At 37.2% G+C, this 23648-nt stretch overlaps 1 protein-coding gene across 1 annotated transcript; it reads right to left on the reverse strand.

Moving 5' to 3' along the window:
- Nucleotides 1-457: 457 nt before the first annotated feature.
- On the reverse strand, nucleotides 458-19933 carry LOC125666093 (uncharacterized). The gene is made up of 3 exons (XM_048899210.2): nucleotides 19498-19933; nucleotides 2206-2457; nucleotides 458-1748 (listed from the first exon to the last, which is right to left on the reverse strand). The coding sequence occupies exons 1-3, from the start codon at nucleotides 19562-19564 to the stop codon at nucleotides 1345-1347; spliced, it is 723 nt and encodes a 240-aa protein (XP_048755167.2). The 5' UTR covers nucleotides 19565-19933; the 3' UTR covers nucleotides 458-1344.
- Nucleotides 19934-23648: the final 3715 nt, after the last annotated feature.

The raw sequence follows: 23648 nt of genomic DNA on the forward strand, positions 1-23648 counted from the left end.
ATAACATGTTCATGTGTTGTTAACAATAGCTTCAAATAAACAGATTGTTGCATTTACAGCACGCAAATACAACCACGCTAACCTGATATACCATCAACATACTACATCACAACACATCACTTTGTGACATATCTATTTCATGAAAATTAATGCAAAATTAAAGTTTTAAAAAAAGATTTGAAGCATTAGCTTCATGAAAAGCGATATGGTGACTTCATTTGTACCCCAAAAAAGCAATGTAAACAAATTCCCTTTTAAGTACATGTATACCTGTATAAGTAGCTGTTAAATGATAATTCCAAGTGACAATTTCACAGAGATTATATAAAGATAACTGTTAAAAATGATTTTGAACGATCCTTTCTTTTGTCAAAATTCATAATCACATATCCAATTCAAGAGCGGACGCGGGAATGTTTCTGAAATCCAAATTTCATTAATTAAATATCCAATCTGGTTTTTTTCTTTTTGAGCTGTGATTTTATTTTTCGAGGTTTTCTAAACGTTTTGAAGATTCCCTAAAGATGTCGAACATGTCCTCTTAGATCTGTCTATGGGAATATTTACTATTTGTACTATTTAAAAAATATATATATTAAGCTTTAACAATTCGAAAAGCATTGATCATAAGATAGTAAGAAATAGATAAGAGAATGATGTTTTGGCACACACGTCAACTTCAGATTATATAAAATGAGATTCTTGAATATGAAGCAAAATGAAAATGAGGCAGTTTCTCATACAGCTACAAAAATACCTCCCGTGCCAGTGGAAGCAGCATCAAACATACAACCGCCCCGTGGCTATGTATTCATTCGCCCTTCATACAAAACACATAAAAATAGCACCTTTCGTATAACACCCCATAAGCTTGTATAAAAAATCACTCTACCCTTTTTGTTTAGACATTTGAATAGCTTTCGTTCCATAACATAAATAGCACACATACAGACAAAAAAAAACCAACAGGTTTTTCCCATGATATCCACTACCCACATACAAGATGTCCTTCCATAGATATATAATTTTATATCTTGTTTAAAATGAACGTGTTCACAGAGAATGGATGATGTCACCTTCATGTCGAGATCTTTGAACAATGAGAATATTCCTGCTGAATTTAAGACTTCTATTTTCACAGAAGATACTGTTGTTTTTTCCCCAGCAATTACACATCAAAGCAGGAACCGAATTCCTCTTTCAATGTTATAAACACTGTTACGTCATGACAGACGTCATCATTTTTCGTTTCTATACTACTACGTCATTATGGATGTCATCAGTAGACGGCGAATCTGCATAAAACGATGTGTTTTTATGTAAAGCGTGCTTCTAGCCCATTTCCTAGAGAAAAAGTCTTGTTTCACTACTTGCTGACGATCTTTCACTGTCCGTGCATCTGTTTATTTTACACGGAGAAGCGTTTTGTTTAGCTCCACCAATCACGTGACATGGTGGCACCGTCACATTACGAGGATAATTATACCTCTCGTAGTAGTCAGTGCGCCTGCGCAACAAGTACATGGCGAATATCACTAACGCCAAGAGTACACATACGCCCGCCACAGGTACTGCGATATAAATAGGATTTAACATCTTAGAACTCTCTTTGCTTGGTCCATTTAGTGCACATGGACAATCTGTATGATCGGGGTCATGTGACAAGTCATTGTTTGTATTTTCTAATACGTCATTTGTGTTTTCATAATTTCGTTCCAAATTCGGTGAATGATCAGCGTCTTTAGGTTCTGAAAATATAAAAAAACAAAACAAATAAACTTGATTTTATTTAGATATCCCTTTATCTTATTAGTTTCAATGTCTATTCGTAAATATTTGCATTTACAATGTTTTAGCATTCGACGTCTTTACCAGTTGAATTGATAACCATTTCCCCATGACATGAATGAAATGCAGTTGTGGAGATTGTGCGTATGAATGTTGATATATTTAATCTATATATCAGGGTCCATACGCACAACCTTCACATGTATATATACATTTAGTACATATATATGTAACGGCTGGGAATTCCGACGCAAATGAATGCAGAATGTGAATATAAAAATGATTTTTCAATTTTGAAAATGTATGCATGACGTGAAACGACGCAGTTCATGCCCTCATGTATTTTTCAAAAATTCAAACATGGTGCCACATTTCTTAGTAATATATTAAAAAAGTTGAAATGGACTATACAAGTACCAGTTTTGCTCCGGGGCGGGGCAGGGGTCGGCATTACGTTCTTATTGCAGAAGTCTCTATCGTTGCAGCAGTGAGATATTATGTGTTGTAGAAGTTTGGAGGACAGACGGTTTTCACACAGTAATGGCTGCCGCTGGTCCGAGCATCCAGCCTCCACGAAACCGTCGTACGTCTCGCTGTAGCACCACGTGCCCGAGCACATCCGGGTACCCTGCTCCAGGCATTCTTCTGTCGTGCAATCACACAGCAGTCCTAGAGAGAGTGGAAAATAGCAAAGATTTAATTTCATGTATAGTGTAATGTTTTCATTTAAATGCTAATTGATATCAAAATACATATTCTATAACAATGTGACACCTCCGTGTAGTTACACATGCATGTTTCTACAACTTTGGTCTACCTAACCAAGACAGAATTAACTTCCAAATACAAGCGAAACAACTGCGTAAGCGTTAATGCACGATTAATTGATTGAATATTGTTTAACGTCCCTCTCGAGAATATTTCAGTCATATGGAGACGTCACCATTACCGGAGAAGGGCTGCAAAATTTAGGCCTTCATGTATGCTCGGCGCTTACGGCCTTTGAGCAGGGAGGGATCTTTATCGTGCCACACCTGCTGTGACACAGGGCCTCGGTTTTTGTGGTCTCATCCGAAGGACCGCCCGATTTAGTCGCCTCTTAGGACAAGCAAGGGATACTGAGGACCTACTCCAACCCGGATACCCACGGGAATGTTAATGTATGAAACCACACACTGCCACACAGGACAGGTAAGGCGCCAATTGGAATCTGACGTGGTCGATGACATTGCGGAATTTTAAAACAAAAGCCAAAAGTTGATCAAACGTTTTGGAGTTCAGAAATACGATATAATACAAGTGTATCACTACACCATGCGTTAAAAAATTCCAATGTTACATCTCGACCCCTGTATTGTTAAAGCCTGAAGTGCGACCCTAGTATGTGGTTCCATCCACCAAAAGCTGAATGCAAAGAGTTCCTTCATTTTTTTTATTATTATTTAATTTATTGCGATTTGCGTCCGAGTTCACATGTACGAGCCAAAAAAAAAAGTTGCAGGGTATTTTTCCTATCTACAACGGGGAGTTACTTAAGGAAACATTTCAGACGTGTATCCCATCTCCCTCAAAATTCGCCAATGGAGGACACATTGTTCTGTAGGTGTGCAGGCGTGATGTGTTAACGTTGTCCATCATCTTTGTATACAAAAAGTCGACAAAAGCATGTCTATTTTCCTTGGGGGTCTTGAAACAATGTCAGATATGGCCGACGAAAAAGGTCATTTTCAGGTGTAAAAACAGGGCTTTGAATGTCATCGCTCAAGGATATAGTTCTTTTATCAAGTATACAGTTTTATTAGGAGTTCTAACATTAAGTCGTACGAACTTTCATATTAGATATATTACGGACCAATGCTGTAAATAATGTTTTAAGCGTCACGTATTCAGAACAAGCACTGAACACAGGCACCTGAAGTGTGGATAGCTTGTGTAATAGTATCCCACAAGTGGTCATCTCTAAAGCTTACAGAAGGTGGAAACTGACTATTCAGAACGACTTATGAGGGTGATCGGTGGGGAAATAACATAATTTGGATAAATTATTGGTTCTGTATAAAAATGATTTCGTCATACTTGCAGATATTCATTGTTATTTGGTACACTACTTTACCATGACAAGATCGCATTTTCTTAAGATCTCTTTATCTTTTTTGTAAAGTTTTAGCCATTGGACTTAGAAAATTAACTCATCATCAGTTTTCCGCACCCTTTTTGTAATCAGAAATCATGCATGGAATTTGCATTCTATTCTCGTCAAAAGAGACTTCATGTAATATTCTCTGAAAGCTTGTGAATTATCATTCTCACCAGAGGGCGCGTTACGCAAGCTTCTGTGCGAGGAGCGCACGGAACTCTGGGTAGAGAATTAGCAAGTTATCTCGTTCCTTCATATTTTTGTTAATTCTTTATTGTACTTCGTTCCCGAGTTGTTAGGTCTTACAAATTCAAAGGCAGTTTGTTGTTTTGTGAAGTTGTCATTGATAAATAAAGTTTATCTCTCTTAAAAGCCTATAAAATGTTTATACCCGCAGTTATTACATAACAGCCACGGATTGTCAAGATAATGAGTCGACATTATCCATATTGATGTAATGTTCAAGGTCGAAGTAAATCAATGGACGACCTTCTTCGCTGTTTTAATTTTCAGTCGCAGATCCCAATCGATGGTACATTTCACCATAGATTTACATGTGTATACTAATAAATAATTAGTGAAGCATGAAATATTACTGTTAATCAAACTGGGTAATTTTATTAAAATCTTATATTGAATTTGATATAATTAATGTTTCTCCTTTGAAGGCAACATTTTACATACCTACAAGAAAACAAGAGACTATATTTCTATAAATTGAGTTTCTACATTTAATGATGATGGTAATAATCATTAAAATACGACACAGATAAGAACATTAATTACAAAATTATATACTACGTACCACAATGAATACCAATCAATTAACAAATTAATTACAAAATTATAACGGAATACCACAATGAATTAATCAAATTAATTACAAAATTATAACGGAATACCACAATGAATCAATCAAATTAATTACAAAATTATAACTGAATACCACAATGAATTAATCAAAAGCATCTTAATTTGTGTTATTTCAACGAAAAAATGTCCCTTTCCGCTACTCTAAACATACGTCAACAGATTCAAAATCACAAGAGGCAAAATCACTTTTCGCGTATTATTTATAATGAGAGTATATGAAAAAGGTAACTCTGAAGGTGTAATTTCCACACCTTTTAAAGTCAACTCATAGCTCGTCGAATACATTTATTTCATTTTTATAATGAAGATGTAATAACAGCGGCGCAGCGGACCAGCTAATACAGCTTACTAAATCGTTACACACCATGGCGCAACAAAAACAAACTTAAAAGCATCGGGAAATAAAATTTTTAAAAATGCTTTTATCGTGCCTTTTATAAGTTAATTTATTACTGCGAAATGGATTTGTCAACAGGAAAAATAACACAGTTGTGAAAGACAGAGCAGAATTTCTAAAACCACATACGATACCAATCATTGTATGGCACCTGTGCGTAAAAATGCGTATCTTCATAATGTAATAACAGGTGACGATGGCATATGCAGGAAAGGATATATTAAGTTGATTTGCAAGGACGTTGTGTCTGTGGTTGTAAATTCGATGTAGCATTCAAAAAAGTTTATGTATTTGCATATGTCTTTCTTCAGCAAGTCACTCTGGAAGGAATCTCAAAGCTTTGAAAACCATTCTTACAAACTCGAGAACCGTGCATGAAAAAAATTTCAGCTTAAGTTAATTTGACAGTTGTATGCTTGAGTACTTCAAGTTTTCTAAAATCAAAGACAAGCTTACAATTCTCGGCCAAAGCGAAACAGATTCGCAGACGTGTGTTTTTACTCAGGATGGAGACAAATACATGTAACCAATTAAAAAATAAAAGCGAACACAAAATTTGCGTTTCTTGCAATTCACAATCCGCAAAATTGACCGACAAATCACATTAGTGCAGAGACGTGTAAAACACTTAAAGATCGTTCACTGTTGTGTTTGACAATGTACATCATAGACGCACTTTAAAGGATTTCACGTCTGATTTTATAGAAAACAGAGAAATGGCTGCCACGATGTCTAGGAACAATGATTTTCAAATGATTCCTGTGGGTTATCTCGGGATTTATCGGTAAACTCCACCTTATCTCGGGGTTTATCATTCAGTAATTACGTGGTTCTGTGTTTAATCTTTTTTTTTACTTTTTTCTCGTTGTCTGAATGACAGAGGGAAAGTATATGAGGGACGAAATAAACAAACATATCGTTCATCATATATGGCAATTAATCAGCAGCGACACAATGGTTAAATTCAAAAGTAAATCCACTCTATTCTCTATTCTGAAAGCGGATGCAAATCAATGACATAAATCATATGCATTTCTGATTCCATCTGATTTTACTAAAGAACTACGAGAAATTAAATATTTGTGAAATAAATCCTTTTTTCTTTTTCTTCTTCTTTTTTTTTTTTTTAAGAGATATTTAATTCAACTAATAAAGAAAATGCCATGACATCATGCATTATGAAGACTGAAATTCGTTACGTGAGATCGACTACACACATGGTATATGCAAATCAAATACAATGGATTTGGGTGTATCGAAAAAAAAACAACCCAACAATTAATCATTTCCTACAATTCAAATACTTCAAAGCAATCACTTTTAAAATTTCTGTATTTCAACATATATCCTTTTAATACATCAACACGTGCAACAAAATATAAATAAATCATAATGAAAATGAACAAAAAAATAGACCCATAGTTTTATGTCAAAACAGCATAAAACTTGAATGAGAGACGTGATTTGAGTTTTGTGGAGTGATGGAAACAATTTTATGATCGCATTTAGCGTGTAGCGATACGAGAGCGAGATATACTTCGGGGTTTTATGGGACCAATGATACGGGTTCTTGAAATAGAAGACATGTTTTAGACAACTCAGAACAAACTCAATCTGATGGTTGATGGCAATCATTCCAAAGAATCTCACACGGGATTGGTAACTCACAGAAAGCAGGAATCTTTTACAAGGTAGCCTATATATTGCATTATAGGGGAATATGCCTAGAATGCAATCCGGAACAAAATCGAAAATATTCATAATCAAATTAAAATGATCCCCCCTTTAGAATTCAAATATACACGTATAATGAATTGGATTGACGAAGTAAGAAATACATTTTCAGTTGAATTATTTAATAGCAAATGGCTTAGAGTCAGTATTAATTACTATATCAAATAGCATTACATTTCTGATTGGGATGAATGTATCCCACAGTTCAACACGCAGCTAATAAGCACCAATCACTGAATATAGTCTCTAATGTGTGTAGTGTTTTCAGTGTTTAAAGAACTTCTATCATAATCACAAAATTTTGTGTAATAATTAAAATAGTACGTAACTGTCAACGCTAGCACGGAGCATTTAATGTGAGCATTGCATCTATTCTCTCTCTCTCTCTCTCTCTCTCTCTCTCTCTCCAGCGCCCTAGACCGCTCGACCATCTAAGCAAGTCTAAAAACTTGCTATCGATGATGATGAAATTCTCGCCACGCTGTCGCATGCTACACGGTTATTGGGAATGGAAATGGGATTTTTTGGGTTCCATTATGATCCGATAATTCTATCGACATCATCATTTAACACACACACGCAGGAACTTTAGTAAAAATGTAGAATGTTCCATTACTCTGCTTTTTTTTATTATCACAAATCTTACAATCTTGTTGGTCGATAAATGATCTCATTGCTTCATCGCTGCTGATGAATGGGGCTGATTAGACAGAAATAACTGTTATGCTGGGTATACTTGTCGGGGGATTGTTGGGACAGAATCTGTACATTTTGCGGCGGTTACAACAACATTCGCCGAAAGGCGCAACACGCTTTTTCTATAACAAACATGTAAATAGCACATTCCCACCCCTGCCGTATATATATATATATATATATATATATATATATATTTATAGAGAGAGAGAGAGAGAGAGAGAGAGAGAGAGAGAGAGAGAGAGAGAGAGAGAGATAATAATCCTCATTTAATGGTATTTTGTTTTTGTTTTTTGCAAATGAAGAGTAAAACTAAATTATTTCTAAAATGCATCATTGAACGTCGAATTCACTTTAGGGTTGATTATCTACAACAAAAAAATAATAATTACGATGAACATGGAGGGGAGAGATAAGTCTCGCAGATTACGTGTGGATCCTCCGTTAATTCCCTCACGAGCTTTAGCATTAGAAGTAGTCTTTTGAAGACGCAATCGCATACCGAGGATTAGGGGAAAGTCGAACTGTTTAGACGAGAATATTAACTAAAAACGAGTCTGTTCCGTCAAAATAAATTAAGCGGTTATCTTTATATTTCTTTTCAAGTTAATTAGATGTGTTAGAGGTTATATCTCAATGATTGACAATCAGAAAAAATTACATGAGATTTTTTTTAAAATTTATGTTGTTGCACATAATCAAATCCTGCAATGACTTAAGGTGTCTCTCGGTTTTGATGACCTCGTGCCATATGTTAGTCGACTCTGGCATGCTTCCGTTGTCATTATGAGCGAATTAATGTTTCCCCTGCATGAATTCGTGTTTGCCCAGTTTATTCTTTCTCCAGAAAGAGGCCTGTCCTTTAAGTGCTATCGGCAAAGTAAACATGTCTCAATTTATAAAGTGCAGTCAATTTAGATAACGAAACATACTTGAACGAAGTTAAAGTAAGTTAAAGTTTTCCCCGTATTTCTGATACCGTGCCGTAGTTTTATCTGCATTCGATAAAGTTATGAAGGGTGAATTCTTAAGTTGAGTAAGTCTTTAAAAAAAAAAAAAAAAAAAATATTGAACCCCAAAACCCCAGTACTTGTGAGGAAACTTCTGTGTAGTGTATTTAGATAGGTTGTCTTTCCTCGACTTCGATAAGTCACTACATGTGTATATTGAACAATTGTGGTCCCCGGGGGTGGAGTGGGATCCATTCTTTCTTGTATCAAACGGAAGGCGTTTTCACCAAGACAAACAGACATGCGTGGAATGAAAGATGACGATATAGCTTATCACAAGGTCACGAAGCCGGGTAACGTATTTGTGACACACAAACGGACGTTATATTGACCCTGCGTTTTCAAGAAAGCATGAATGGAATTAATTCACAAAGTTCCAAAGATAATATTTTGAACCCTTTGTTACGGTATACAGCGAGTTATAACTGCAACTGACCAATGTAGAGCTGTATGTACAAGTCATACAAAGCATCCTTCTGTTTACGGTCAGTATGTATTAAACCACATATAGAACGCACAGACACACCATTTAAACCGAAACTCAAGAATTCAGCACGAAATGAAGGAAGTTGAAAGTGAAAGCATCAAATAGCTCTAGTTTAACTACCAATTACAATATAGCACACAACGCTACCGTCCGCCATCTTTATTATATCACGTGTAGTAAACATAAGAAAAGACTTCGCGTGCCCGTGTTTTAACCTCAACATTAATCATCGCTTAATTGCATCAAATAAAATGCTATGATATTCCTATATACATTAATATACAACAGAAGTAAGTGCCAAGGGAAACGGCACTATTTAACGAGCCATTCCAAACGTGTATACGTTTTTGTACCTAAAAAATTCCCGCAATAAAAACTTCAACGCGGTTGCACTACAAACGATAAAACGAAACCTGATCCCCGTTTCATTATGGTATAGAGAAGCCTTTTCAAGTTGTTCTTGGCGAGATGTTTCCTCGACATCTTTGTTTCACGAGAGTTGTACATATAAAAGATTAGAGTAAATTGCTTTGATGGGCATCCCACTTAAGCAGCATGGTCAGGACGTGTTGGTATGTCCCGGTACCCTTCGGTAGACTTCTTGTAGTATTCGGTAGCCCTCGGTAGACTAGTACCGTGCCGCTACTACATACATTGTTTTTAACTTTTTAGCAGCCGTTCCGTGGGGATCCGGGTTAGTATAGGTCCTCATTACCCCTTGCTTGTTGCAAGAGGCGACTAAATGGGGCGGTCCTTCGGATAAGACCGTAAAAATCGAGGTCCCGTGTCACAGCAGGTGTGGCATGATAAAGATCTTTCCCTGTTCAAAGGCCGTAAGCGCCGAGCATATACCCAAATTTTACAGTCCTTCACCGGTAATGGTGACGTCTCCATATGAGTGAAATATTCTCGAGAGGACGTTAAACAATATACAATCAATCTTAGCAGCCATCCCGTGGGGATACGGGTTAGAGTATGTACTCTGTACCTAAGAGGCGACTTTCGGATGAGACACCTCCCCCCCAAAAAAACACAACCGAATCCCCATGTCGCAGCTGGTGTGGCGTGGCACGACAGAGATACATCCCGCCTCAAAGGCCGTAAGCCTACTTTTGCAACCCTTCATCCATATGAGTGAAAAATTAACCAACCAACCTTAGCAGACTGTTTCGAGACTCCTCGGTTGACTACCGGTACTATTCTATATACATGTGTAATATGTTTTGGTTCCCCTCCATAGATTTAGGCATGCGTCTGTATGTTTCGGTACCCCTCGGCTGATTACATTGTAACTACAATAGAGTACGTGCTGGTACATCTATGTTAGGACTGCTCACTAGAGTTACTATTTTGGTGATTCAGTAACCATTGATAGACAAGTACTTGTTTCGGAATCACTCAATGCCTCGGTTGATTAGTAAATATTGGTATCCATCAGAAAAATGTTTAGGATTACGTGTATTTCTCGGAGCACTCTGTATATTAGTGCGTGCGGGATATCTAGGTACCTTTCGTACACTAGTATGTGTTGGTGCTTGTATGCTTATGTTAGGAACAACTCGGTAGACTTGTGCGTACAGGTGTGTTTCGATACCTCTCAGTAGATAAACTCATGCAAACTTTGTTCATTACAGATTTTCCAGTCCACATGCGTATGTTTCAGGACTTCAGGCTGAGATATAGTATGTGTTGGTACGCTGCGTTGGTAACTTTTTCCTAGCTTTATATACCGGTCGCAGTAGCCCAGTGGTAGAGCGTTCGCTTCTTAACGGGGGGGGGGGGGGGGGGGGTCGTTAACTTAAGCCCCGCTCGTGCCATGACTACGTCAAACCTAAGATGTAAACATAGGTAGTGATTGCTCCTTCGCCAAACACTCGGTATATAGAAGTGAGAATTACGGTTCTTTCGGATATGACCTTAGACACGGAGGTGATCGCGACAGGCGTTGGTACATTAAAGAACACTCAATGCTGCGGTCGTAAGCGCTAAGCATCTAGATCTAACTTAGTGGTACTTCACCGACATCTGTTTACATCTCAATATGATTGAAAAATTCTCGACGGGACGTAAAACAATCAATCATCCTAGCTTTTATAGAAAGAGTTATGTTCTCAATTCATGACTATCAAATAAACTTCTAAATGTGGGGCACACGGCCATTGTTTTGAAACTCTCCTGCTTTAGAGGATAAAAAGTATAACGAATGAGAATGTGTATAAAGACGTTGGATAGAAAATCTTTTATAGCATAGACCAGGGATCACACCCTTGCTGATAACATACACAGAGAAAAATCGCAAGGGCTTGTTTGTTTTATACAACTGCAGAGTATAACGACATGCTTATATTACGTCACAAAGAAAGAAAACCCCGTCCTTGAAACAAATAAGATCGCGATAATGTCTAATTGCTTGTCAAAACTGCCGAAATATTGCACACCACTTGTCAAAATAACGAAGGCAATATAAGCTAATTTTCAATTTCCTTCTTTAAGATTTCTCATTTGCAGTCGACCCTTACATAGATGGACCGGTCTCAATAGGGATTCAATAGCGAAGTAACCCGTATGTGAACGGGAGTACGCCAGAACACACGTCAGCGTTCGTCTATTTGAGACCGTGATAAATGATTTGCTAATGGTGAAAACTCATCTGCAAAACGCAACTTTTGATGGCCGTTATTAAATTAGTTCCTTTTTTTATCTTCATAAATCATTAGTCATTTCTGTAGTGGGTTTTTTTTTCTTCCGCTGTGATCAATGTGAACTTTGTAAAAGAATTCCGCACTACTTTATGTTGTTGTAAAGATAACGAAATTTACAAAACATGACGAATGCCTTTCAAAGACAATGGAATTGAAAGATACTGCCTCATGGAATGAAATTGGAAGAAAATGGCGAAGTGGTAAGGCGCGCGCGTTGTGCCACGAAGTATGGGTTTGTTTACAGTAGATACACATTGTGAATTGGGAACATATTTGTAAATCGTAGATTGCATGTACACATGGCATCGGTCGTCATAAATCTAAGAAATAAATTTCACTTTTAAAAATACATGGTCATACACGGATCGTGCCGCTTTACGCATGGCCTACATCCTTCCTGCGGCGCGTTAACTATATTGAGGGATATGCCGACGTGAAGTGTTGCAGTTCATACCCTCATGTATTTTCAAAACTAAAGTTTATTTCTTATATTTACATTCCACTCTCATTTCTGTCGCAATACCCAACCGTTAAAATAAACGTACTATATTTATCAAAATCCCTCCGCACATTGTTCACATTCATGAGGAAATGGCTATCATTAAAGTTGGCAGGTATATCAAAGGCAAACACACTGGACAAATGAACAGTAAAATACACGCATTGTCTTAACTTCACTTTACTGTACAACAGGAGATTGGGTGTACCGGTTAATTTCAATATAATGCATCGGTTTTCCTTAACAATACGTTGTCGTTTACCGTTTATAGGTAAACAATCACCTGTGAACGTATCAAGGAATACAGATGATAAGGTGTGAATGTCACGGGTCCTCGGAGATGACCTTAAAAAACGGATGTCACGTGTCACAGTAGGTGTGGCACGATAAAGAACCCTCACTGCTCAATGGCCGTAAGCGCCGAGCATAGGCCTAAATTTGAAGTCCCTCACCGGCCTTGGTGACGTCTCCATATGAGCAAAAAATTCTCGAGCGAGACGTTAAGCAAGATATAATCAATCAATCAGATGATATGGAATATGATATTTATCTAGATGATGTGTTCTATATACTATCCATCCATGTGATTCGTTGTTGAAGACTAGGTGGTAAAAATAATAAAAATGACAGCACCTAAGTCTTTTATCGACATTACCGGCCTCTTAATCCATTTATCTACAGAAGAAGGTAAATTATCTTGTTGCGATTAAAACTAAAAGCATGTTCTAAGAATATTATGTAAACCTGAGTATTTTCTTCTTCCAAAGAATGTGGGATGTTTGAGATATGTGACCTTCACACTACCAGCTGTGTTGGTTTGACTCTAGTGACAAGCAACGATATAAATTGTAGTATACACTGCGTACCCTTACCAGCCCTAAAACTGCATGAACTTGTTATTCTTAAACTCATTATAGAACTCCTATCGAGAAAACGGTCTCTTGGCCCTAGCAACGAGAAAGCGGGCGGCTTTAGGGTCTTTTATAGTTAAGCCCAGCCAAAGTAAAAACAAACACTTTATCTTCAAATCGCGTGCTTAAATATGCGTTTGTAAAGTATTTTTTCACAATGCTATCGAACCAACCCCGGTTTCTAAAATGTTTTTCGAGTTAAACTTTTTTCTGTATTTTGTCTTCTATGTAACCTGTAATCTCGTCAGAATACTGTCCGGAACGTGACTTGCCATCGACGTGTGTTCGTTGACAACCCCAAAGGTTTGTAGAATGTTAGCAACGAATGAAACTGCATCGCCAGCTAACGACGGTCATTAGTTATGTCACCAGGTAGGAAGTGTACAGAAATGACTGTAAATTAAAAAATCCCGACAAACAATTAATTATGTATCCTCCTAGTACAAAGAAAATCTAAATGTGGGACCTATTACGTTACGGTATTTATACGATGTTACAACACTTAATTGACAAGTTTAGATCACAATAACCGATGTCGTCTTAAGAACACGCCATTTTTCACGTGTTAAAATGTCACCAACGTTACTTGAATTTTTAGTTTGCGCAGTAATATACTGATACTAGAAAAATCTAGCAACTCAGAATTCCATGTTATTTCTAAGTGGGATGAGAGATGAAATTCAATTTTCCACTAATGTTCGCAGAGGCTTCTCTGCAATACAAATTGTTGATACACCTGCAAATTGTATCCTATCTATTCTATATTAACTTCGCCCTGGCAGCATATTCTCTTAATCCATTAAATTGAATTTCATGTAAATATGAATACCACCCGGAATCGTTTATCATAGACGTTCACGACTGGTTTTAGGATATGTTTTCCATGCTTATTCCGACTTTGTACAGCAAAAAATACATGTATATTAAAGTATTTACATTTACCAATGTTTGTAAACATGCTTTATACTCGTATCTCGGTAAAAGTATGTTGATTGGTTGCATATTGTTTAATGTCACGCTCGAGAATTTTTCACTCGTATGGAGACGTCACCATTGCCGGTGAAGGGCTGCAAAATGTAGGCCTATGCTTGGCGCTTATGGTCTTTGAGCAGGGAGGGATCTTTATCGTGCCACACCTGTGACATGGTGCCTAGGTTTTTGCGGTCTCATTCGAAGGACCGCCCCCATTTAAATAGTCGCCTCTTACGACAAGCAATGGGGTATTGAGGACCTATTCTATCCCGGCTCCTCACAGGATGATAAAACTATGTGTACTGACCTAGTGTAATTAACAATTTCACATCTGACGACTGTTACATGTGACGGGTTTAACATCTGACGACTGTTACATGTAACGGGTTTCACATCTGATGACTGTTACATGTGACGGGTTTCACATCTAATGACTGTTACATGTGACGGGTTTCACATCTAATGACTGTTACATGTGACGGGTTTCACATCTAATGACTGTTACATGTGACGGGTTTCACATCTAATGACTGTTACATGTGACGGGTTTCACATCTAATGACTGTTACATGTGACGGGTTTCACATCTAATGACTGTTACATCTGACGACTGTTACATGTGACGGGTTATACATCTGACGACTGTTACATGTGACGGGTTTACATCTAATGACTGTTACATCTGACGACTGTTACATGTGACGGGTTATACATCTAATAAATCTGTCCTTATTAAGTATTTACATATCATGCTTTCTAAAAATGCACCATACCTTAAATATTCATTTGCAATTTTTAGATTTCATGATTTCATAAATAATGGAAATGACTATGTTCTGTCGCGGAATGTTGTATTTTAATGGCAGATGACAGGGTGATGCTCGCGGGCAAACAGATGTGAAGTCGACTAATCTGGCATAAATTATCATTATAATGAGAGAGAGAGAGAGAGAGAGAGAGAGAGAGAGAGAGAGAGAGAGAGAGAAAATAATAGGAGGGAAGGGCATTATACATATGGCTTGATTCGATCAAAATTGAGTGAAAGAAATACGGAGAACGAGAAAAGAGTGGAGATCGAGAACTCTGCATATGGTATTATTACACTGCGTAATTGTACCTTGTGGAAAGTTGTTGAGTTATGAATTTAGTTTTACAATATTTAATTCCCTTGAAATTCCTCGATAGGTCAAAGATAAGATTAACGCGAGGATATTTGAGACATTTCTTTGTATTTCACCCCACATTTATCGCAAGGGAGCCCTCATTGACCACTTGTAGATGCTTATCGTTCAGTACAGTTCGTTCCTCAATACAGACCTCCGCTCCACCGTGTATACAGAAAGCCATTTAAATTCTAGTCCCCTTTCAGATCGATTGTTTAGACGGTCAGATTATTAAAAAACCTTAACAATTTCCCTTTCAATTTGTTAGTTTATCATACCGTAGAAAATTCGGCCTGACACGAGACAGTGGCGATTTCCGTCGGGGCCGGTATTCCGAGTGGCGACGTTCGGAAATGGAAACAAAGGATTTATCGGAAAGACGATCTAGATCTCCTGATTGAACGACCAGCTATTTCAACAACGACCACATACAGTGGGCATTTAAAGTACAATCAAAACAATAGGAAATATACAGGATAATCTCTCTCTCTCTCCTCTCTCTCCTCTCTCTCTCTCTCTCTCTCTCTTCTCTCTCTCTCTCTCTCTCTCTCTCTCTCTCAATGTTCGCAATGTATGGATTTATAGTGTTAATAAAAACGAAATTGATCTCAAACTAAAAGACATTTTAAAATTAAAACTCTTTGCTTTTCTTTACCTATAGCACGCCGCATTATAATTGAGTCATCATAGAAAGAAATTTTAAAAAGCCTATTAAGAAGTGAAATTAGAATGATTTAATTTATGCAGGTAAAAACGATTTGCCTCGATTCAGTTGCACCCTCTCACATTGAGAAGATCGGAGAACATTCCCTTGTTCAACTCCAGTGTTTTCATACAACACAGTAAGATTTAATCCCAAATTTGAAACAGATGAATCTAAAATTTTCTTTTATTAAAATCGATATAGCCTAGTTCAAAGTTGAAGAATTCAACAAAAAACACGTATTAGTTTATTATATAATGATTATCTTAAATATCTTATGTAGGTGGGCGGATTTAACGGTGTGCGGTTGCGGTGGTTGAACCAACCCCACCCCACCCCACACCACACATTTCTACAAAATGTTAAAATTTTCTACGAACATTTCAAAAAACTTTTTTTTTTAAATACGGAATGGATACATATTTAAACGGCTACTTCGGAACTGTTCCAGTCATTTCGTGTGTGTTCGTGCGTGTGTGTTCGTGCATGTGTATATGTGTGTGTGTATGCTACAGAGATATTTTTTCTGGTTTATTATTGTCAGGGTTTATGAATTTTAAGTAAAGTTGGGCGTTTTATTTTTCCGTCCATCGAGTAGCTTTGAACACGTGCTAGGATTCTCTTCCTTGCCTAATCCCCACCCAGAATGTTGGAAGGCATGTCTAATTCAATACAATTCTTGTTGTAAATCAAAATTATTGATTAGCCCTTAATTAAATGATATTGAGCTTCTGAATATTTTATTGACACCGCGGGATTGGAACACCTTACTTTTGACATAAAACACATATGATATATAATGTATTTATATGGGTGTTTTCTATTCAAAATTTTTTTCATTGAACATAACGGAAGTGCCAATTCAAAGATCGTTTTCCTGAAAAAGTTTCCATTACAAATTCCCCACTCTACAAAGTTCAGCGAACTTTTTGCAATATATTTTGTTGTATTTTATTCACTGCAATCCATTTCCAGAATCGTCTTGAAGATAATTTGCTTTCTTTCGAAACAGACGTTGAAATACTGACTACGAAATGATGTTTATTAAACAATTTAAAAGAACACATTAAGTTTTCTGTAAATTTGTATAATTTACGCTTCGATGTGTAAACTACACGAACGCCGACTTCTACTCATTTCCTCTTCAAGATGAAAGATCTCGTTTTCACAGCCCGGCAAGAGAGACGAGAGACCGAAAGAATTTGTTTCTAATTCACTCAGGAAATTATCAAATATTATTAAACGTTGAATAACGAGTTGTGAGATGGGAAAAGACCTGGCTAAGGATTTCTGCGTCTGTTCCCGTTTGAAATTTTTTATGGTTTTTGCAATTCACGAAAGTAGATTAGATTTGGTGAAATCATGTTATGTAGATTAATATAAAGATGTATAATTAAACAGAATTCAGAATTAGACAATCTTTTGCACAGATTTAATCTGAGTAAACCCGCAGGCTGGATACGCAAAAATCACAGAGAGAAAGGAGAGAGAGAGAGAGAGAGAGAGAGAGAGAGAGAGAGAGATCCTGTATTGATTCTGTTCGTTTTACTACACAGCGTCAGTACATTATTGTGCTAGTAAAGTGGTTCTTCTAGATTATGCACGATTTATCATTAGTGATCACTAATTAACTAACGAATGTGGCGTCAACACGCCGGGTTCATCAACCCTGTCCGAAAAAAACGCGCATCAGAAACCCATCGAGTTGATAGACTGGCACCACTTGACAAGTCTGAAAGCTTATTATTGTTTTTTTATACCTACATTTTCTACGCTGTGCAATCATTTGTTAAGCTTTATAAATAATGTTAAACTGTGGGAGCCTACTCGCTGGCTACATGTTTCGGCTTTAGAAGAGGGTAATTTTCCTTAGTTAGGGAATTTCATTTAAATAGTATCTGAAGTTTCTTTTAAATATTTCATAAGGATCAGAGAATCAGCAAGATTCTGTATTTTCACCACGCGATGAATGACTAACAATACTACCCCGCACTACACATTCACCACACCGTTAACGTGCAACATCGAAGTCTCAAACCTAAGATGCACTCGCATCTTGTTGCAAATCTTTCTCAAATCCTCAAAGAAAATATTCGTGTTGAAGTCGGCAGAAATACTCGAAGTCTTTTGAAAGTGGGATCAAATAATTACAGGCGGCTATCATTAAATCCGTATTCGATACAAAAGCATGCAAATTTCATAACAAACAAATCGACGTATTTCTGTAAACAGAAGCGGTTTTACCGGAAGAATTATTTTCGCAGTTTCAGTTGAAAACAGCTGATAGACTGATACGTAAACAGTCGACTTCATCTTACAGGGATGCTAATTCCGTTGTGTAGTGTTTTTTCTTCTTGTACAAATGCTGAATGGCGAATAATGGGATTAGAAATGTCTGTTAAAACGCTGTATGGCAATTTATGCATGCGAGTCTGAAAACAACTTATCAAAATTATCTCCTGTTTTGTCCTACCGATCAATGATAGCCAAGTTGTCGTGTATTCGTGCTTGAGTTTTTTGGGGGGGTTGGGGGGGTGTTGCAAATCTAATTATTATTTAATGAATGCCTATACTTCCTGCCGACATTTTTGATCACTTGAGTAAATGATGAGCTAATTTTGATACCTAGCTATAATTTTCTAGATTTATAATGGAGAAAATTCCACATTTATACCACACAAGAACTGCTTATACCGATACGTCCCTCTCAAGTAATAGATATATTTGCTTTAGGAAAAATCACTCTCACTAAAGTCTTTTAATCCAATCAGTCTACCATATTGAGAGGACCCTAAACCGCTAAACGTCGCACAATCGAGGGTTATAAGGCGTCTTTATAACTGCTATGAAACGCCCCAGCGGGGTTCTCACCCCGCTTTGATAAGTAAATAAACAATATTTACCGATTTCATTGATGAAAAATCACTCCGAGAGCGAAACGATCCGCCCATCGCATTCTAACGTAAAAATCTCATTGTTGGCTTACAAGAAGATATTTTGTTGCTCATTAAGATCGGTTCAAGGTTTTAGATTGGATTTCTTTTGATTTTAAAAGTTCGATAAAGTACATGGTTTTGCGGAATATAGTCGCCGTCGTAAGAATACCTCATTTAATAATGTCCGATATCTCATTGTATTCCGTGTAACATTTGCATACAAGACAATGCTTTTAAACAATGGCTCGCGGATGATAAATTGGGAGAATGACGCATCACTAATGTTCTGACAGGTCCTCGACAAAGCGTACCTTAGGACAGATATCACATAATATTATACACGAGAGACGTAGTGGACTTTTAAGGATAGATCGGGTTAAGGTGTAGAAACATTTGACATTTTCACTGTTCATGAACATCAACTTTTCTATAGATCAGGGTTGACATATTGTACACAGAGTTTTATCGGAGTAAGCTGTGAAATCTTACCTGTCGTGTGTTTCAGTAAAACTCCCATAATGTACAGATAAATTGTAGAAAATGCGAACCAGTTCATCTTCTGTTGATTAAATTTCCCACTATAATAATATAATATCCGAATAACCCCGCGTGCTGTAGGTTTCTCTTTACGGTATATTACACTCACGTGCGGGGAAACAAACACACATTATGACGAATATGAAATTAGCATTTCACATTGTCTTCTTTCAACAATAACGTGTCACTTTCCGAAGGCAGTCTTCGAGGAGAGAGAAAAAATATGCAAATGAGAATCCTATTAATTGCGAGTAATTAGCATTCTAGGAGAATTGACGAATCCATTTGGACTGGTTCTGTCGTGTAGGTATTACGCGAACTCAATCTTTTCAGTAGTGTTCGCCAGGTTAAAATCATTCTCGCGGGATTGAGAATACGTACGGAGATTTTGATAGAGACTTCAGATAAGGGAATTTTCTGGTCGTTGATTGGTTAGATTCCCTGTTCTCTTCCCTACCTCATAAAATAAATACATGCCCTCGTGTTTACAATTAGTTACGGCAAGGCAGAAATATTTTTGCTTCTTGACTAACACGATCATTTTTAAATCGTTTAAAATTTCTCCCTTTCAACAAATAAGTGCTCATTGGTGCACTTCGCAATCGTTAAATATTTTCTAATGCTTGGCTTAATTTCTTAAATTTTTAGGCACTATTTCGATTTCAGAAAGAAGAAAAAACGGTTCTGTAAATAAGTCAGAATAATTAAAATTCACTATTCATCACCTGTGGACGGGGGAAAAACATCGACCTAAAACACGGAAACCAAATTTGTTTTAATTCTTTTAAAAATGCAATTCAGGGCGTTTATTGCCTTACGAGATAAAAGACCGGAGATAGGGCTTTCCGTGATAACGAAATTCAGATGTTGCAGTTACACTGCTTGCTACTGTGTAGCGGCTTTTATCAAAGGAATTATGACATTGAAAAACTACGAAAGGCGCGAGCCAAGGTTTTTTTTATATAACGTTAACACACTCCATAACACAAATATATATCTATAATATGACGTGTAAGACGATAAATTTCATTTGTCTGTCGCTTCGGGAGTGAAGATGGTTCAGAGGATGAAAAACAGGTTTAAAGAGGATGATGACGAGGACGACGATGATTGAAAAATCACTTCCGTTAATAAGACACAGTCGATATAAAAATTTCAGCAAAACACCGACAAAAAATTGATTACTGAAACACAAGTCCACTGAAATTTTAATCTTTTTTTTTTTATTTCGACCTCATCGTGTTTTGAAGTACAGCAGAGTCTTCCATTCTCTAGTAATGTAATTATATTGTGCTTCGAGGCTCAATCGATCCGGCACGCTCCGCAGGCAAGAATTTAAAAAAAGACAGCAATATCGCTTCATGCCCCACCACGGGTTACTAACAGTTAATGACCTTGCGTACTTTTAGAAATTATCCACAATGAGTATTATAGACATAACATCTATCAAACTCGATTCATGAGAGCCTCTAATAGTTCGGTGGGATAGAGATAATAGGGTACCCATCACTGGCCAGGACAGCTGGTGCCAAAGCAAGCTGGAGGTAGATCTTGACCAATTACCATGGCGCTGAATCGGAGACCTCGCTAATGTAAAAACTAACGAAGAACTTGTTTCATTTCATTTTCTGCCAAAATTTTGCGAGAGACAAAATGAAGGCACATAACACAACAGGATAAAACTGGTACAGAACGGTAATAAGCATGTCTGTGCCTCTGGTCTTGTTTTGGGAGTACAGACTCCAATGTTTCCAGTCTGTTTATTATAATAGGCAATATAACTGACGTGTATACAATGTACTATATTAGCAAATAAAAGACACCACAGAAACGTCCATACATGTATCTGCTTCATACCTGTATATCTTATTGATGATAGACGATAATGGCGAAGTCACAATTCACCTTTATCGTGATAAACTCAAATAAGTTCAGCTTCTCCATCGTCAAATTCCCATAATCCATAATCACTTTCGTATTGTGTTGAACTGACACGCGAGAGCATGATCTGCGTATGATCACTTTTTTAATCAAAGGAGGCTTCTGACGGTAAGTTGATGTTACAGGGGTTAAACAGTCTTGCTTGAAGTTGGTATTTCGCAAAATCTATGGTCGTTATAATGATCGAATTTGTATATACATATGTAAACTTTGCCATCAGGGCGAATGACCTCTTCACATTTTTTCATATAAATTGTTATGCTGTTCCTTACAATACTAATTTTGACTACAGATTTCTCCGTTGACCTGATCAAGATATAGGGCTTACGACGGGTGTGACCAAACTGGTTTTTCCAGGGGGTCCATGTTTGGACTATACCAGGGTCGTAAATTACATGGAGGCGGAGGAGGCAGTTGCCTTCTCCAACTTTTGAGCCAAAAAAATTTAAAATTTAAAGTTCATTAGAATTTATGTTGTTTCCAATAACTAAGAACATGATACCTCCCTTAAAAAGCATTCCAAATCTTTCTTTTAGAATGAGTTAGTCAAGTAACATCTTAGAAGGCCCTAGAATCAAGGATTTTGCACGAAACGTGTTCAGTGTGCACAAAATGTGCTCAGCGTCTGGGGGCCTGGGCGGCCCCCAGACCCCCGCCTAATTTCCTGCCTCCTCCAAATTGAAGGTTAATTTACGGCCCTGTATACTCTTAATTTTGTTTTCTTTATAGGATTTATGAGATTAATCACTGTTCGTTATCTTCACTTTTTCACGATATAACTCGCCAAGAATGACAATTATCGTAATGGTTTGTGCATGTATCGAATGAAAGAAAAACGTTAAAATCCTGTTGATCATAGAAAAACAACCTCTAGTTCACGGAAATATGTGTCCTACATTCCCAGACTGATGACTGGCCTGTTCTGACAACGAAATTCAAAAGGCAAAAAAAATACATGTAACTTATAAATATCTGTCTGTGTGTCGTACACCTGTCTGTGTGTCGTACATCTGTCTGTGTCTCGTATATCTGTCTGTGTGTCGTACATCTGTCTATGTTCTGTACATCTGTCTGTGCCGTACATCTGTCTGTGTGTCGTACACCTGTCTGTGTGCCGTACATCTGTCTGTGTGTTGTATATCTGTCTGTGTTCTGTACATCTGTCTGTGTTCTGTACATATGTCTATGTTCTGTACATCTGTCTGTGTTCTGTACATCTGTCTGTGTGTCGTACACCTGTCTGTGTGCCGTACATCTGTCTGTGTGTTGTATATCTGTCTGTGTTCTGTACATCTGTCTATGTTCTGTACATCTGTCTATGTTCTGTACATCTGTCTGTGTGTCGTACATCTGTCTGTTTGCCGTACATCTGTCTGTGTGTCGTACATCTGTCTGTGTGCCGTACATCTGTCTGTGTGTCATAAATCTGTCTGTGTGTCGTACATCTGTCTGTGTGTCATAAATCTGTCTGTGTGTCGTACATACAGGTGTATCATTCTCTCACCAGAGGGCGCGCTATGCAAACTTCACATACACCTCTGTCAACGCTTGGAATCACGTGACAATATAATCACATGATATAAACAATCATTCTTGGTTTCCTTTCCCTTTAAAAGTTCTGGCAACAGGTGATACATCAGACTCATTTATAGCCCACTGGCACTTTAATAAGTACATATTTACCACTTAGCTGTTTGTCTCTTATTTTGCAAGTTTTATCTTATTTTTACAGCCTTTCTTACTGTTGATTCCATGTTTACATTTAAATCCCCACCACATGAATGTCCTACATTCATACGCATATTACGAAGTAGTTTCAAATTTAGGATAAGAAAACGGCGATTTTAAGCAATTTACAGTAAGCATCAATTTAATTGCACCAAAAACAGTTCATAATATGACTAAATATTTAGTCCAAAACATAAATGTGGGATATAAGAAACTTTTATAAGATTTCTGTAAAAAGCCGTTGGCAGAGGTGTAGTGCGAGGAGCGCAAAGGAACTCTGGGTAGAGAAAGACAGGTGTATATGTATGTTTGTCATGCTTCCTGTTGTGACGGTGTGTTATTGTACCTTAAAGACGTCATGATATATGGATTCTGATAATTACGGGATTGATCCAAGTTACTAGTAAATCAGTCGTGCACAACAAGCACCAAAG

Source organism: Ostrea edulis, chromosome 10 (assembly GCF_947568905.1).
Source record: "Ostrea edulis chromosome 10, xbOstEdul1.1, whole genome shotgun sequence".
NCBI lineage: Eukaryota > Metazoa > Mollusca > Bivalvia > Ostreida > Ostreidae > Ostrea > Ostrea edulis.